The 15,697-nt window shown below is 46.9% G+C and overlaps 1 protein-coding gene across 1 annotated transcript in view; it reads left to right on the plus strand.

The window, feature by feature from the left end:
• Ramp3 (receptor (G protein-coupled) activity modifying protein 3) overlaps window positions 1-5,622 on the plus strand; it is a 13,895-nt gene extending 8,273 nt beyond the window's left edge. Inside the window, exons 2-3 of the mRNA XM_013032996.1 lie at window positions 915-1,047; window positions 2,741-5,622. Coding sequence (XP_012888450.1) covers window positions 915-1,047; window positions 2,741-2,996 — 389 coding nt within the window. The 3' untranslated portion in view covers window positions 2,997-5,622. The remainder of the gene's footprint in view (window positions 1-914; window positions 1,048-2,740) is intronic.
• The last annotated feature ends 10,075 nt before the right edge of the window (window positions 5,623-15,697 follow it).

The following is a 15,697-nucleotide window of genomic DNA, read 5'->3' on the forward strand; positions in this document are numbered from 1 at the left end:
GGCTTTTTTCTTTTTGCTTAAGTGGTGCTGAGGAATCGAACCCAGGGCCTCAGGCATGCAAGGCAAGCGCTCTACCACTGAGCCACCTTCCCAGCCCCTGGAAACAATTTTGTATTATTTGAAGTCTGATCTCTACCTGGCCAGGCCAACAATGCCTTCCATTGCCAGATGGAGACAGGGGGCTCTAGTCTACTGAACTGTGTATGTGTCTATGTATGTATGTATGCCAGTACTAGGGTTTGAACTCAGGACCTGGGTGCTATCCCTGAGCTTTAGTGCTTTTTTTTGGTAATTAGTTGGATATAAGAGTCCTACCCAGGCTGGCTTTGAACCATAACCCTCAGATCTTAGCCTCTTGCCAGGTGCTGGTAGCTCACTCCTGTAATCCTAGCTACTCAAGAGGTTGAGATCTGAGGATCAAGGTTCAAAGCTTCTCCGGGCAGGAAAGTCTGTGAGACTCTTATCTCCAATTAATCACCAGAAAAACCAGAAATGGAGCTGTGGCTCAAAGTTATAGAGGTAGCCTTGAGCAAAAGAGTAGTTCAGGGACAGTGCCCAGGCCCTGAGTTCAAGCCTTACTGACACCCAGCATTGAGCTAATAAACTTCTAAACTAAGCCTACCAATTTAATGGGGGTTGAACAGGGTCCTGTACTAAAATGTATCAGATCTGAGCTCCCATTTCTTGTATTCTGCAAATGGCAGAATACAGAACCCTGGCATGCCTGCTAGTCCCTTCCCTCCACAAGGGGGAAAGCAGTGAGCAGTTACTAAATACTTGCACCAAATACTACACAAAGATCTGCCCTTTGTGGGTACAGGAGGTACTGCGTGTCCTGTGCTTACCAGAGTGCCTAGAGTACCTCCCGTGTGAGCCAGTAGAATTCTTTGTCATGGCTATCTTTCTCTCTCCAGGTGAGTGTGCCCGAGTGTGTGGCTGCAATGAGACCCGAATGCTGGAGAGGCTGCCCGTGTGTGGGAAGGCCTTTGCTGACATGATGCACAAGGTGGACGTCTGGAAGTGGTGCAACCTGTCTGAATTCATTGTGTGAGTGTTCTTCTGGGCCCTGTGAGCTGACCTCAGTAATGCCACACTGCAGATGGCCTATCCCAGACACCATCTTGGCTCAGGGCCCCTCCCACAGCTCTGCTCATGGCCCCGCCCACACCATCTGCAGCCCACCTATCTCTCTGCAGCTCTGCCCAGGCAGCATCATGGATCCATCCAAGGGTCTCTGGCTCAGCAACACTTGAGACTTGGGTACAGTCAGGGGCGGTGGGTCTGGCCACAGTGGGAGGCTTGTGGTCACAATATGTGGTTCTGGTCATACATGGATTTAAAAGTGTTAGATGGCTCTCAGATCAACAGGCCAGGCAAGGATTGGTGGGCGTCAGAGCCAAGGGCTCTGCTGGAGGAGCAGGTAGGGGAAGGGGGGTTTGCCCATGGACCTAGCTGTTGAGCTGACCCCAAAGCCTGAGTGTATCGAGGGCTGCATCAGGGATGAGGTGTGTGACAGTTTGCAGGATGGACAAGGGTTCCAGCCTGGGAGGGTGCAGGTGTGTGACTTGTGTTTTGGCATCATGCAGGTTGATCCGGGATGCATTAGGAGCCTGGCTGGGTGTCTGACCCTGCCCAGGAACAGTCAGCATAGGAAAGTCCAGTAGATTATCCCCTCCCATTTCCCGTCCTTACTTGAATCCCGGATTGAGATGAAGTTCTGTTCAGGATGCTTCTTAGGGAAAGACTGTCTTCCTGTAGATGAGTTGGATATGCCTCTCTTGCAGGATTTAGCACAGGAAGCAGGAGGTGGATCCCTGCCTGACCTCACAAGGAAGGAGATCCTTTTAGTGTCTGTCTTGCATCTGTACCACAGGCATGGGAAAGGCCTGCTCTGTGTGGAGCTGCTGAGCCATGTTAGGTGTCACCTGTCTTCCTCTAGAATATCTTAGAGGGGTGGCTTTGGACCTCAGCCTCACAGACCACAGGGAGGTCACTGCCTTCAGAAGCTGCTTCTCAGGTCCTGGGCCTGGTAGCTAGTGGGAAATCATCATATACATCAGGCTGAACTCTGGGTCCTGGTAGCTGTAGTCCTTGACTAGCTTCAAGGACCATCCATTGCCTACTTCTGGGACAGAAAAGGCTCATCACAGGTGGAATGTTGAGAGCATTTCTCATGTTTGATCATACAAAAAGTCCCCCATGTATTCCATCAGATGGGGCAGAGAAAGACAAACTTCCCAGAGGGAGTCAGAGGTGGTGCCAGCCATATTAGCCTGGCCCAAGAGCATAGTTCAAGTCTTGATGGAGAGGAAGCTGCTCTGTACTCAGACAGACCCTCCTCACAGATCCTTAGGGAGTCTCTGGAGGAAGAGTTCCTAGCAGGTTCCTATTGCTGGTGCTTGGGCTGTAGAGAAGTGGGGCTAGGCATGACTTCTTGGCAGACCTGGGTAGTACTGCTGGGGTTGGTGACAGAGCCAAGAGGTGGGCCTTGGGAGCTCACAGCTTCAAAGAATCAGATCAGAGTCACAGATGTAGTCTGGGAACCCAGAGAGAAGGTCATATACAGTTACAGATTTCTCAGATGGCAGGAAGTGTGAAAGCAACACGCAAGGCTATGTGTCTGGTAGGTGGTTGAGTGGGACTGGGCGTAGGCAACTCTTTGTCCTCCTGATCTGCCTGGGATTAGGGAAGGTGTGAGGGGGTCTGGGGAGAGTCATGGTCTTGCCTTCTGCCTCTGCAGGTACTATGAGAGCTTCACCAATTGCACCGAAGTAGAGACCAACATCGTGGGTTGCTACTGGCCCAACCCACTGGCTCAGGGCTTCATTACCGGGATCCACCGGCAGTTCTTTGCCAATTGCACCGTGGACAGGCCGCACTGGGAGGATCCTCCAGATGAAGTGCTCATCCCACTGATAGCAGTGCCTGTCTTGCTTACCGTGGCTATGGCTGGCCTGGTGGTGTGGCGCAGCAAACGCACTGACCAGCTGCTGTAAGGGTCTGTCTGATGGAAGGCCAGGCCTGGAAAGCTGGAAGAATGTTTCCCGGGGCTATGAGAACTGGTGGATGCTGCCACTGTCCGGCCTGCTTCAGGCACCTTCCATCTGGTCATGGCACACTCTCCCTGCCCAGGTTGATTTGATTCCTGCCCCCTTGGCTGGAACTCAGTCTGCATACCCAAGCTTTTGCCCTTCCTTGGGCCAGTGGGAGACATGAACAAAGCTGTAGCTTTGGAAACCATCATTGAACTATCACTCCCCCAGGCTGGACCTCTTCTTCTCCAGCTATTTCTTCGTCCTGTCCAGGCTTTGACCTATCTCTAGCTGTAACCCTGACTCTAGCTCCTGCCTCACGCTGGCTCTTGCCACATCTGGGCGAGAGGGCAGGTGAGGTCATTTAGAAGTTACGTGCGGTAGAACCCTAAGCCTTTTATGGTGGGGAGGCCAGATGTACCCATTGTGGGAAAAGCTGGGGGATAAGGGACAGACTTTGGAGCTACAAGAGTCACATGTGACTTAGAGACTGGTCTGTCTGCTTTGTCAGGATTCTGCAACTGATATGGGCTGGCGGGAGGTGGGTCGGCTCCTCCCAGGGACAGGCTCTGCAGGGTTCTTGAGGACCTGCTTCCTCGGGAAGCTCCCTGGGGACCAGGCATCTGGTGATCAGTGATTTGTCTGTCTTTCTTTCCTCTGAGTAAAGACTCTCCCTGTAGTCTTATATTTGCTTCATTTCAAGGTATCCTGAGAGTTAATGCAGGCTCTCAGGACCGTGTAGGCTCTTATACCCAGTTGACAGACTGAGAGCCTCTGAAGCCATCAGATCCAAAATGTTGGGGCCCAGGGGTTCAGACTTTCAGCCTAGGGGACGAGGGTCACACAGGAGAGATGCTTGCTGACCACCTGCAGGTCCTTTGCTTTCCTGTTTCCTCTCCAGTCTGCTTTGGGCTTGGCAGGGCCCTGACTGTAGGGATTTGGGGCAGATGTTGGCCCTGTGCAGCTGAACCACAGGGTGTGGTGCATCATCTCCAGGCCTTGTGCGTGCTTTGGCTGCAAGGACCCACAAGAATGCTGACTCCAGCATCCTCAGGCTTGAGGGGAGGTTGGATGACCCCAAAGTTCTCACACCTTGGAAACTTTCTCTTAGCTATTCGTGGCCAGGCAGGAGGTCCTGGATTTAGGGGTCTCCTGGTGGGTGCCACAGGACTGAAGGTTTGGGTGGCCAGCTGAGCCTGTGCCCTGGGGGGGTGATATGAGGGCAGAATCCAAGGCTACCTGATAATTCTCAAAGAAGACCAGGGCTTGGGAGGTCATGATCTGAATGTGAACCAGCTGGGTAACTCCCGGCATCTCCTGCCACTAGAGCCTTAGTTGGTCGCCCCTGAGATGGGCAGTGTTTTCTGGATCACCTGGCCTTGTGGTGGGGATCTGAGAGGTCAGAAGCCTTTAGGATCAGACTGCTCCACACAGAGCCAAACGTTGGAATTGGTATCTTGTCCTGAGATTTGTGTGTGTGTGTGTGTGTGTGTGTGTGTGCGTGTGCGTGTGCGTGTGCGTGTGTGCCCACATGTGTGCAGTTGGTGTGGGCACAGTCTATCCCTTTGGTTTGCCTTCTCCTCATTGCAGCATCCCTGGAATACAGTTTGGCTAGGCTTTTCTTCTTGTGGGGGCTGGGGGAGGGGCTGCAGTCACCTTCTGGGTTCCACAGAGCAGCTCCTCATAGCTTCCTAGGGGAGTGTGAGCCTGGACTCACTTTACCCAGCTTTTCCCCAGACTCCCAGGGACTGCCTTTTGATCTGCCTGCTTCTCTTCCCCTGCCAGCAGCAAAACTCCCTCAGAAAGAGGCCAGAGTCCCTGTCCAAGCTCAGAGGAAGCTCCTGTGGGAGTCTGCAGGGAAAGAAGAGGGGCAATAAGCAGAAGCTGGTGCCATCTTCAGGCAGAGAAGTCTGAGGGCAGGGTCTTCTGGGCAGTGGTGCCCTGGGGTAGGCCTGGGACTGCTGCCTCATGGGGGCAAAGCATGGCTGGACATGACGGGGCTGGACTTGGGGGGCAATCTCAGTATTGTCTTTTTTGTCTTTTCAGTCTTGGAGTTTTCTTGTCTTAAAAAAATCTCTTGTTGTGGTTTGTGTTTTCTTTAGCCAGAGTGCCCTACCCCGTGGAGAGCTGTGGAGAGCACAGAGGCATGAGGTCTAGTCCCTGACCCAAGAACCCCTTCACTTGTTAGGGCGCCAGAGATGCAGAACACAGTGAGAGGGAGAGGCGGGGCCTTGCCTAAGGACTTCCAGAAAGTTTCAAAGAGGAGATTTTTAAAGTGGGGTCTCTAAGGGTGATAGGAGTTGTTCAGTGCAGATGAACACAGTGAGCAAAAGCCCAGAAGAAAATGTACAAGGTGTGGTATGGGAGGAGCTTGGGCAGTGTGGACAGGAGTGTGGGCAGGGAGGGATTTGAGGAGGGGGGCAGGGTGTCTTGGGGATGACATCTCTGCAAATGCATATTATGTAAGTCACCAATGGTGGGCCTCTTCTGTGAGCTTATGGGTAGGTGTTTCTTTGTGTGTGTGTGTGTGTGTGTGTGTGTGTGTGTGTGTGTGCGCGCGCTAGTCTTGGGGCTTGAATTCAGGGCCTTGTGCTTTTGCTTGGATATTTTGACCAAGGCTGGTGCTCCACTACTTGAGCTACACGACCACTTATGGCTTTTTCCTGGTTAATTGGAGGTAAGAGTCATGTGGATTTGTCTGCCCTGGCAGGCTTCAAGTCTTGGTTCTCAGATCTCAACCTTCTGAGTAGCAAGGATTACAGGTGTGAGCCACTGGTGCCCAGCCAGAGAAGCCTGTTCTTCTAGCTCCAATTGGATTCCAGAACCTCTGTGCTGGCACTGTGCAGGTTCTGGGGGGTGGTCAGAGAGGCCAGCCCTTGTTTCATCCATACTCCAACCCATCATGGAACACAGCAGCTTCTGGTCTGTGCAGGGCCTTTGGAGAGGTGACTGTGGGCTGGAGTGTCCATGAGAGGGGAGCCTTCCCTGTGGCCACCAGCCTGGGAGAACAAAGCAGCTGTCCCAGTTGACAGCCCTCATCCTCAGCCTGGATGAACCCTGTTGCTTGAGGTCACTGTGGTGGCAGCCTCCAGTTTCCTCATCTGGAGGCTGACCAGGGAGGTGCTTGTGAAGGAGCCTGGGACCTTTGTTCTCCAGAGTGCCCTGCATGCAGTCTTTATCCAAGATGGTGGCTTGTCAGGGAGGACTGCCAGGACAGGCCTTCTCATCAAGTCCTGGCAGGTGCTGGTGGCATCTGGAGTCATTGTGGGGCATAGCAGGGCATGAGTGTGGGTGGTGGTGGTGGGGCAGGGAACAAGTGTCTGTGCAGTGGATTGGAATGTGGACCCAGACTCCCACCAGAAGCATTGCTGTGTGGAACTGAGGAGGAAATCACCAGCTCCCTCTGAAGTCCCAGAGGCTCTGATCGGGCTTTGAACCCACACTAAAGCTGAGTTGGAGCTGTGGTTTCTGATGCGGTCCCAGGTGACATTGGTATCCTTGCTCATGATGGGAAATACTGATGGATAAAATAAATTTTAACTTTTAAACGGATGGAATTCTTTGCAACTTGTCTGCAAAACCCAGCTGGTGACAGGGTTTTAAGAGACCCTGATGCTGGTGGCTCACGCCTGTAATCTACTACTCAGGAGGCTGAGATCTGAGGATCATGGTTCAAAGTCAGTCTGGTCAGGAAAGTCCGTGAGACTCTTATCTCCAGTAAACCATCAGGAAGTGGAGCTGTGGCTCAAGTGGTAGAGCGCTTGCCTTGAGGTGAAGAGCTGAGGGACAGCGCCCAGGCCCAAAGTTCAAGCCCCATGACTGAAAAAAAAAAAAAGACCCTGAGATTGCTTCTGGTATATGGGGAAATAAAACTGTAGACCTATAAAACAATGTAGAGGACTTAATTCTTAAATGGATGTAACAAACATTGTGGACCAACCTGCTGTAACTTGTGTAAACCATAGAGCTAAATAAATAAGTGAATGCATTAAACCATTGAAAGTCTTTGGAAATCATCCTCAATGAAGCATTTATTTTAGGGAATAGAATAAATCTGCATAAGGACAGTCTAAAGCAGTTGAACCTTGGCTGTTGGCTGCATGAAGCCACTCCTGGAAGTCAAGGAGTCTCCTCCCCCATTTCCTAATAGCGTACCTATCATCAATGGACGAGCTGTTTCCCCTTTTGTGTCCCTTCTCAAGAAGTGGGCCCATCTTTCACTGGTCTCTCATGTGGAACCTGAGAATCATATGTCACTCCTTCTCCCACGTCCCACAGCCACGCAGGCCTCAAAGTCAACTCTTCCCAGAGCCCTAGCCCTTCATTTGTTTCTTCCGCTACTGGGACAGTTTAGATCACTGTAGTCTCTTGCCTGGATTATTCCCAGTGCTGCTAAACTTAGTCCCCAATCCTATGATGCAGTGGCCAAAGTCCCCACAGGACTGGGGTGTCAGGAGGGAGATGCCCTGTCCCTGCCTGATAAGAGCCAGGCACTTAATGCCTGCCCATGATGCTAGACCATGACTACATGAAGAGCTGTGGCCCCATGAAGGCCCAAAGAAAGTTCCAGAAAAGAGTGAGAGCTGAGGCATATCAGGCATGAGCTGGAGAATTGGTGGGGGGGAGGGCTCAGAAAAGTGGGGTAATGGCTGCTCAGGACACTTACACAAGTCAGTGGGAAATTGGAAACATTGTGCCCAGGGCACAGATTGCATAAAGGGGGCTCATGGGGGCAGAGGCAGAGGATCTGGAGGCATCTCACAAGGAAGAACAGCTCTATCTTACCCATGGGCAGCAGGGCAAGAGGACAGGGGTTGGGGACACTCTATAGCAGGTTCTTCTTGGGGCCTGCAGGAGCCACTGATAGGGAAAGAGGGAGCTGACTAGGGAGACAGGGTCTCTTCTTAGCAGACCCCCAAACCTGTGGTTATCCACCTCTGCTACACAGACAGCTCTGATTTCTTCTGTCCATACTCAGGGGGGTACTGAGGTGCCTCCAGCTGTGCCAGTCTCTTTCCTGGCTAGATTATTTTTTTGTCAGTTGTGGGGCTTGAACTCTGGGCCTAGGTTTTTTCCTTGAGCCTTCAGCTCAAGGTGAGTGCTCTACCACTTGAGCCACAGCGCCACTTTCAGTTTTCTGGTGGTTTGTTGGAAATAAGAGTCTCACAGACTTTCTTGCCTGGCTGGCTTTGAACTGTGATCCTCAGATCTCAACCTCCTGAGTAGCTAGGATTACAGGCATGAGCCACTAGGGCCAGGCTTTGCCCAGAATTCTTATTCTTATTCCTCCTCCTCCACCTCCTCCTTGAATTCAGGGCCTGGGCACTGTCCCTGAGCTGCTTTTACTCAAGGCTAGCAATCTACCACTTGAGCCACAGTGCCACTTCTGGCTTTTTCTGTTTATGTGGTACTGAGACATCGAATCCAGGGTGTGCTAGGCAAGTACTCTACCACTAAGCCACATCTCTATCCTTTGTCCAGAATTCTTACTGGCTGCCTTATCTGAATGCTTTTCCACAAACAATGCTCATGGACAGAGGTGACCACTGGAGCTGTAGAGCTCTGGGTGGCAGGAACATGGAGAGGTGGCAGGGATAGTCAGGCATGTCCACACTCAGGTTTTTTCATTTTGCTATTCTCTGCCTTTGGTTAAGACAGAACTTGGGATTTAGAATCAAGGATGGGAAGTGAGTTGTGCTTTGTTTCCACCCTACTGGAGGTAATGGTTTTGTCTTGAATACTTATATAATTTGTACATCATGTTTGGTGCTGGCAACCCTAGGCTGACTAGAACCTTCTTTTGGGTCCTTCAATCAGTGAAATAAGTCCCCCCATCTGTCCCTCTCTCTCACATCTGTCTATCTAAGCATCTATCTACCATTATCTATCATCTATGTATGTATGTATCTATTTGTCAATCTTTCTATCATGTCATTATCTCTCTCTATATCTATCCTCCATCATCATCATCATCATCATCATCATCATCACCATCATCATCATCATTATCTATCTTGCTAAAGTTTAAAGCCAGGTCTTGAGTAAGCCTGGTGAGTGTTCTATCATACTCCTCAGGATATTTCTGCTGAAATCTACCGAGCCCATCTGTCTAACCAGAGGCCCAGCTAAGAGCTTTACATGCATTTGTAAACTTACTGGCATTCAAGCTTCTTCCACCCAGGACTGCGTTGGATTCCTGTGCTCCTACGCACTCATCTCTAACTTACCCTCCACCTCTGCCCAGAAACTCCTCCTTGGATTTGCCTCCAATCAAATACTAGTGAATGTTGAATGGCCCCCACTGTAGAGAAAGCTGTATTTTCAGTGGGAGCATCAATGCTCCATGTTTTCTTTCCAAGTGCTTCATCCTAGCAGGCTGTGAAAGGGCCTGTGTTCCACAGCGGCACTGATTTCTGGTGGGGTACAATCACAACAGGACTCAACAGTGCAGTGTCATTGCTGCAGTGTGCTTGTGCGCCATGCGCACAGTACAGCGCATTCATAGAAGCTGCTTTGTCATGGGCATTTGCTCTGCAAATGGAGCACTACTGTAATTTTATAATTGGAGCATTGAGTTCCCAGTCAATAGACCAACACCAAATAAATGTTAGGTATCAAAAGGTTTCCAAAGAGAAGATGTTCTTTTAGTTACCTGTCTCTAATCAAACAGTGTCTGGAATGGCATCTCTGTTCTCAAGGATTCCCTTTTGGACACTTGGTGATGAGAATTGGGGTCCACAGACGGTGAAGAGGAGAGGGCTGGATTTAGGTTCTATTCTGGTCCTTAAGCCCCAGAGGAAGTGGTGTTCCAGCCAGGCTTTAGATGATGAATGAGATTTGAATATATAGAGAACCAACTGCATGGAACATTGATGTTTCAAAAGATGCAAAGCTGAATTGTCCTAGCTATAAAGAGAAATCAACTAGTTTAGAATCATTGTGGATGATTTGAGCAAATCTTTCCCAAAAATCAAGAGATCAACTTTATACTTTCCTAAAAGCAGGGATGTACAGATTAACAAGCATGAATAACAGTTAAAACAGTATAAACTATCTATCTATCTATCTATCTATCTATCTATCTATCTATCTATCTATCTATCTATCATCTATCCATCCATCCATCCATCCTCCATCACTGTGACAAATTTTCTGAGATAATCAATTGACAAAGAGGAAAGGTTTGGTTGACTCACATTGTCAGCCACAGTTATTTTTTTTCCTATACCAGCATAGTACAATATTGTCGGATGGGGGCCTAGAAGCAGAGGGGGGGATGGATGGGGGGAGAGAGAGGCAGGGCAGGGCTGTAATACCTCCTTCAAGGGCATGACCCAATGGTATAACTTCCTTCTACTGGGTCCCAACTCCTAAAGAGTCCAGCACCTCTCTATAGTGTCAAAGGTCAGGGTAGAAGACTCTATCTAACACATGGGCTTTAACACTTCAGATACCATCTATCTATGTATCTATATATCTTTCTGCCTACTTACCTTTCCTGTAGAGAAATATTTATACTTTTTGAATACCTGTGAGGAATTGATAAAAACTAAAAGACTACCTTCTTGGACTAGAAGGTAAATGAAATTTATTTATTTATTTTTTTGGTGTGGGTCCTGGGGCTTGAACTCAGGACTTGGGAACTTTTTGTGCTTAAGGTTGGTACTCTGCCACTTGAGGCACAGCTCTACTTCTGGCATTTTAGTGGCTAATTAAAGATAAAAGTTTGAACTGGAGGTATGACTCAAATGGTTGGGTGCCTCTCTAGCAAGCCCAAGGCCCTGAGTTCAAATCGTAGTGTCACCAAAATGGGAAGTGAAGTCTTACAGACTTTCTTGCTTGAGTTGGCTTTAAACTTTGATCCTCAGATCTCAGCCTCCTGGTCAGGATTATAATTATGAGCCACTGGCACCTGATAAAATAATTTTTTTAAACTTAGAGGTTGCAGCAAAAACTTTGATATAATTTTGGATTGAAGAGGAAGAAAAAATGGAAATCACAAACTGTGTACAAATTGAATAATAGTAAAAGCACCTTCCATACATCAAATTACATTGAGATGTATTTATATACACATGACAGACATAGGGATGTATGACTTAAATGAAAGTCAGTACAAACCACTTAGATAATCTTCCATTTATTGACTATGATTGTCAAACCCAGTGAGCTAAACTAAGGAAATACTGGGGTTACTGCTTGGGAGAATTTTCCTGAAAATCCTCCATGAGGTCTACACTTCAGAGTATAACCTTAGATGCATTTTTTTTTGGTCAGGGGGAGCTATGAAAGACTAAAATAAAATTAAGAAGACATTCAACACAAAAGGCTAGTAAAAATAGTAAATAAACTTCCCCAAAAGAACGGAGTCAATAATAAGTTAATGTTAAAAGAAAAATAATGAAATGGAGAAGAATAAGATTTCATTAATAAATATTTCAAATCGCCAAAAATGAATAGAAAGGTTGGAAAGAATGATAACCATAAGGAAAAAAAAACCCTGGAAGCTTCTTCAATATTTACTTCTAGAATAAGATAACAGCTCCTCCTATGTAACCCTAAATTGGAGAACATCCTCTGGACAATTCCAAACACTGTTGAGTTAGTCTAGATAACGTTCTAGATGGCAGGTGCAGACCAGATACTCCCTAGAATTCTAAATCACTTTGATTCATGATGGTGAAGATTGAGTGGCAATATAGGAGGGCCACAAGGAAATATGAGAAATACTAGCCAGGGCTGGGAAGGTGGTTCAGTGGTGGAGTGCTTGCCTTGAATGCATGAAGCCCTGGGTTTGATTCCTGAGCACCACATAAACAGCAAAAGCCCGAGGTGGCTCTGTGGCTCAAGAGGTAGGGTGCTAGCCTGAGCTGAAGAGCTCAGGGTCAGCACCCAGGCACAGAGTTTAAGACCCACAACCGACAAAAAAAAAAAAAAAGAAAGAGAAATACTAGCCAATCCCACTGTAGCACTGGAAGCATTCTATCTCCATCCACGTACGAAGCCAAAGAGGAGTGAGTGGTGAGCAAAAGAATTTCTTTTTTTTTGTTTTTGAGGTTGAGTAAATTAAAAAAAATTATTATAAAGGTGATGTACAGAGGGGTTACAGTTACATAAGACAGGTAAAAAGTACATTTGTTTTTGGACAATATCACCCCTTCCCTCACTCTCTCCCAGCATTTTCTTCTTAGGTTCCTACCTTTTCCTCCAGAAGGCTAGATTTCCTCAGGGCTCCTTCCTACATGAGTTGGCAAGCTTGTGTCACATGACCAACTCTAGCTGCAAGAGAAGCTGGAAATGAAGTCCAGGAATAGTGAATCCCTTTCAGGGACCTTGAAACCTGAGAGTGAGCTGTCCACTATTTCTGGTGGCCTGTGGAGGACATAGGCACCTCTTAACCAATGAAGGTCAATTTGAGGAGCTTCAAGAAGATTGCCATCCATAACATTTTTCTAAAAAAGAATGGAAAATGAATAAAATAGAACGTATAGGTGAAGACTAAAGTGGACAGTAGTGAATTGCTTCTGAGATCTAAGCACCTGCTACGTTGGGAGAAACAAGTTCAGTGGGGCTAGGGTTCCTTCAACCCCAGTTACTACCTGAATCCACTTTAGGTGATGCCACTTGGTGAGCAGATACTCTGGAAGGGGTTCAGGAGTCAGGGATGGATGGAGATGCTAGGTAGTTGAGGAAATGTTGAGTTCAGGACTTCCTCATATTCCTTTCTGCTCCTCTCAAATGCACATTCTTCAGTTGCTGGAGGTTGAGAGACACCAAGACAGAAGTTGAGGAGATAGCTTTCACAGAAACTCCCCTACATGGAGGAAAAGGGGCAACGAAGGAGAGGGGCCAAGTTAAGGCAAAGACCGGAAGAGAAGGGGAGACATGTGTGTGTGTGTGTGTGTGTGTGTGTGTGTGTGTGTGTGTGTGGTGGAACTGGGCGTGGGAACTCGATCTTGGCAGAACTCACTCTTCTAGCCACAAATGAAAAGTTTTCCTGACAACAAAGCTACCAAAGGAGGAACATGGGACCCTGGCTTCCTGGAGCAGACAATAGCAAGGTCTTCCAGAGTGTTTACTGCCTTCCAGGAGCCGTCCCTAAGAGTCTAACATCCTGTAATCCCATATACTCTGAGGTGGATGTGATTTTTTTTTCCTGTTGTTTTGAAGAAGAGGAAACTGAGGCCTTGGCTTAGTCAGGTAGCATCCTGAAGATCACAGAGCAGTTCATGGTGGAGAACCATTGAACAACTTGGCTTTATCTGACCCCAATGTCCATGATTTTAGCCAGCCTCATATTGTTTGGAGATGAAGTCTCATGAACTGAGATCTTCCGGGTCTTAGCATCCTAGGTGGTTAGAGTACAGACATAAACCATTGGCACCCAACTGAATTCATATAGATATTAATGAGTCTTGTTCTTAGAGGCAGTCATAGAGACTGATGTTTAAAAGCTGGTCCTTACACATTGTGTATTCTATGGTTCATTACTCCTCATTACTGCAGTTAGACCATTATGGGCACTTGACTCAATAAGATGAATTAAGAGGTTTTCCAGTTTGACTTGTGGGCACAGGCATGGTACCAGTTCTGTGTTACCCTGGTGATGGGCACGCTGGCTGTAATCTTTTCTGATCATGCATGTGGTCATCACTTTTAGCTGCAGACTCCAGGAGGGAACTACTCAAGGTGGGCTCTACAGATCTTCACAGTGTTTTCTGGGCAGTTTGTATGTTTAAAAAATTAATTTACTATATTGGTAAATCATCCCTTGCTTATTACAGATCACTTATTGTGGCTTAACGGTATTGCATCATTTTTAAAAATATATCTAATTCATCATTGAGAAAGGGAGCTACAAGCTTGAACAAGTTTTTAGCATGGATGAGACTTAGTTAGTAGGTGAAGAAGAGGATGAGGAACAAAGGAACTATGGGTAAGAGGAGATGGGCCTAACACTTGGTCGTTTTACTACCATTGACTGGCCAAAGAAAGCATGTTGTTCATGTACTCCTTGTTCATTGCACTTCATAAATACAATCGAGAGCGGCATGTCAGCTTATAAAAACCTTCTCACTCAGAAGAAAAAGCAGCGCCAGCTGTTACAGACCCTAAGGTGCCAGGAGCTGGCAATATGTGAGCAAAGGCTCCATGGCCACTGACTCCAACCCTGGGGCTGCAAGCACTTGCCCTTTTGTTTGAGGAAGTGTTCCTCTCTGCTTCTGGGCCTGAGGGCTTATCTGAGAGAGTATGGTAGACAAAGATTGTTTGAAATAAAATGAGGAAGGATGTGTATCGTCTGCACTTGTTGGTACAGTGGGTTCTAGAACAATGTGATGCAAGCATTTGACAAATATAGAAAGGATATTTAGCTGAGGCTTTTGCTAAAATAAACAGAGTTGTGCCTTTTGTCTTCTCCTTCATCAATCCCCTTACCCCTCAGGAGCCCCCGATCCTGCGGCAGCCAGCAACCCCCCTTAACTGTGTTCATCACTCGGATGAAGAGATCAGTTATGCCCACACCTTTAGTAGAAGTTATGGCCCAGGGCGGAGAGACTGAACTGCCTGATGAAGCATATGGGGAAGTGATGCCTTCAGAAGAGCTCTTCCTGACTTTGCAGTTCATTATCTTATTGTATTCACCTTCATTGCCATCAGTACTGCTCAGCTACATAATTCATGATCTTCATTATTCAAGTTGTTCATAATTCAAGTTATTCACTGGTGAGTACTCATATAGAATTGTATATGTTGTTAAAATTATGTTGGTTTAAGAGTGTAGAAAGTGTTTAGGAGCATATGAAGTGTTTGTAAGAGTGTGGGAAAGGTTAATAAGAGACTGGGAAAGGTTTATCGGAGAGTAGGAAGGGTTTAAAAAGCCAATATATAGACCTGGGTGCCAGTGGCTCATGCCTGTAATCCTAGCTACTCAGGAGGCTGAGATCTGAGGATCACGGTTCAAAGCCAGCTGGGGCAGGAAAGTCTGTGAGACTCTTATCTCCAATAAACCACTAGAAAACCAGAAGTGGTGCTGTGGCTCAAGTGGTAGAGCACTTGCCTTGAGCTGAAGCGTGCAGGGAAAGCGCTCAGGCCCAGAGTTCAAGCCCCATGACTAAAAAAAAAAAAGCTTATATAATATATTATATAATATATGTATATAATACATTATATAATAGATTATACAATTATATAATATAAAAATATATAATGTGGATTTTCATCTATCACAGGGGTCTCTGAAATGCAATTTCCATATCTTGGAGTTTGTTTATATATATATATATATATATATATATATATATACATATAGACAATGAATTTTTTTGTTTCTCTCTTAAGACTATCCTCTTTTGGTTTCACTATATCTAGAATCCTGTATAAGTTATCATATCCCAGTGTCTTTTAGATCTAATTTCTGCATATCAGAGAGAACGTGTACCATTTGTATCTCTGAGCTTGGCTTACCTCAGTTAACATGATTTGTTCTAGTTCCATCCATTTCCCTGCAAATGACATTATTTTATTCTTTCTAATGGTTGTGTAAAATTCCATTGTGTATAGGCACCTCAGTTTTTGGATCCATTCACTTACTGTGGGGCATCTGGACTGTTTCCATATCTTGGCTATTGCGGCAGCTTATATCTATCTCATCTTGTATTTTTTTC

The sequence above is a fragment of the Dipodomys ordii genome, unplaced genomic scaffold (assembly GCF_000151885.1).
Source record: "Dipodomys ordii isolate 6190 unplaced genomic scaffold, Dord_2.0 Scaffold160, whole genome shotgun sequence".
Classification (NCBI taxonomy): domain Eukaryota; kingdom Metazoa; phylum Chordata; class Mammalia; order Rodentia; family Heteromyidae; genus Dipodomys; species Dipodomys ordii.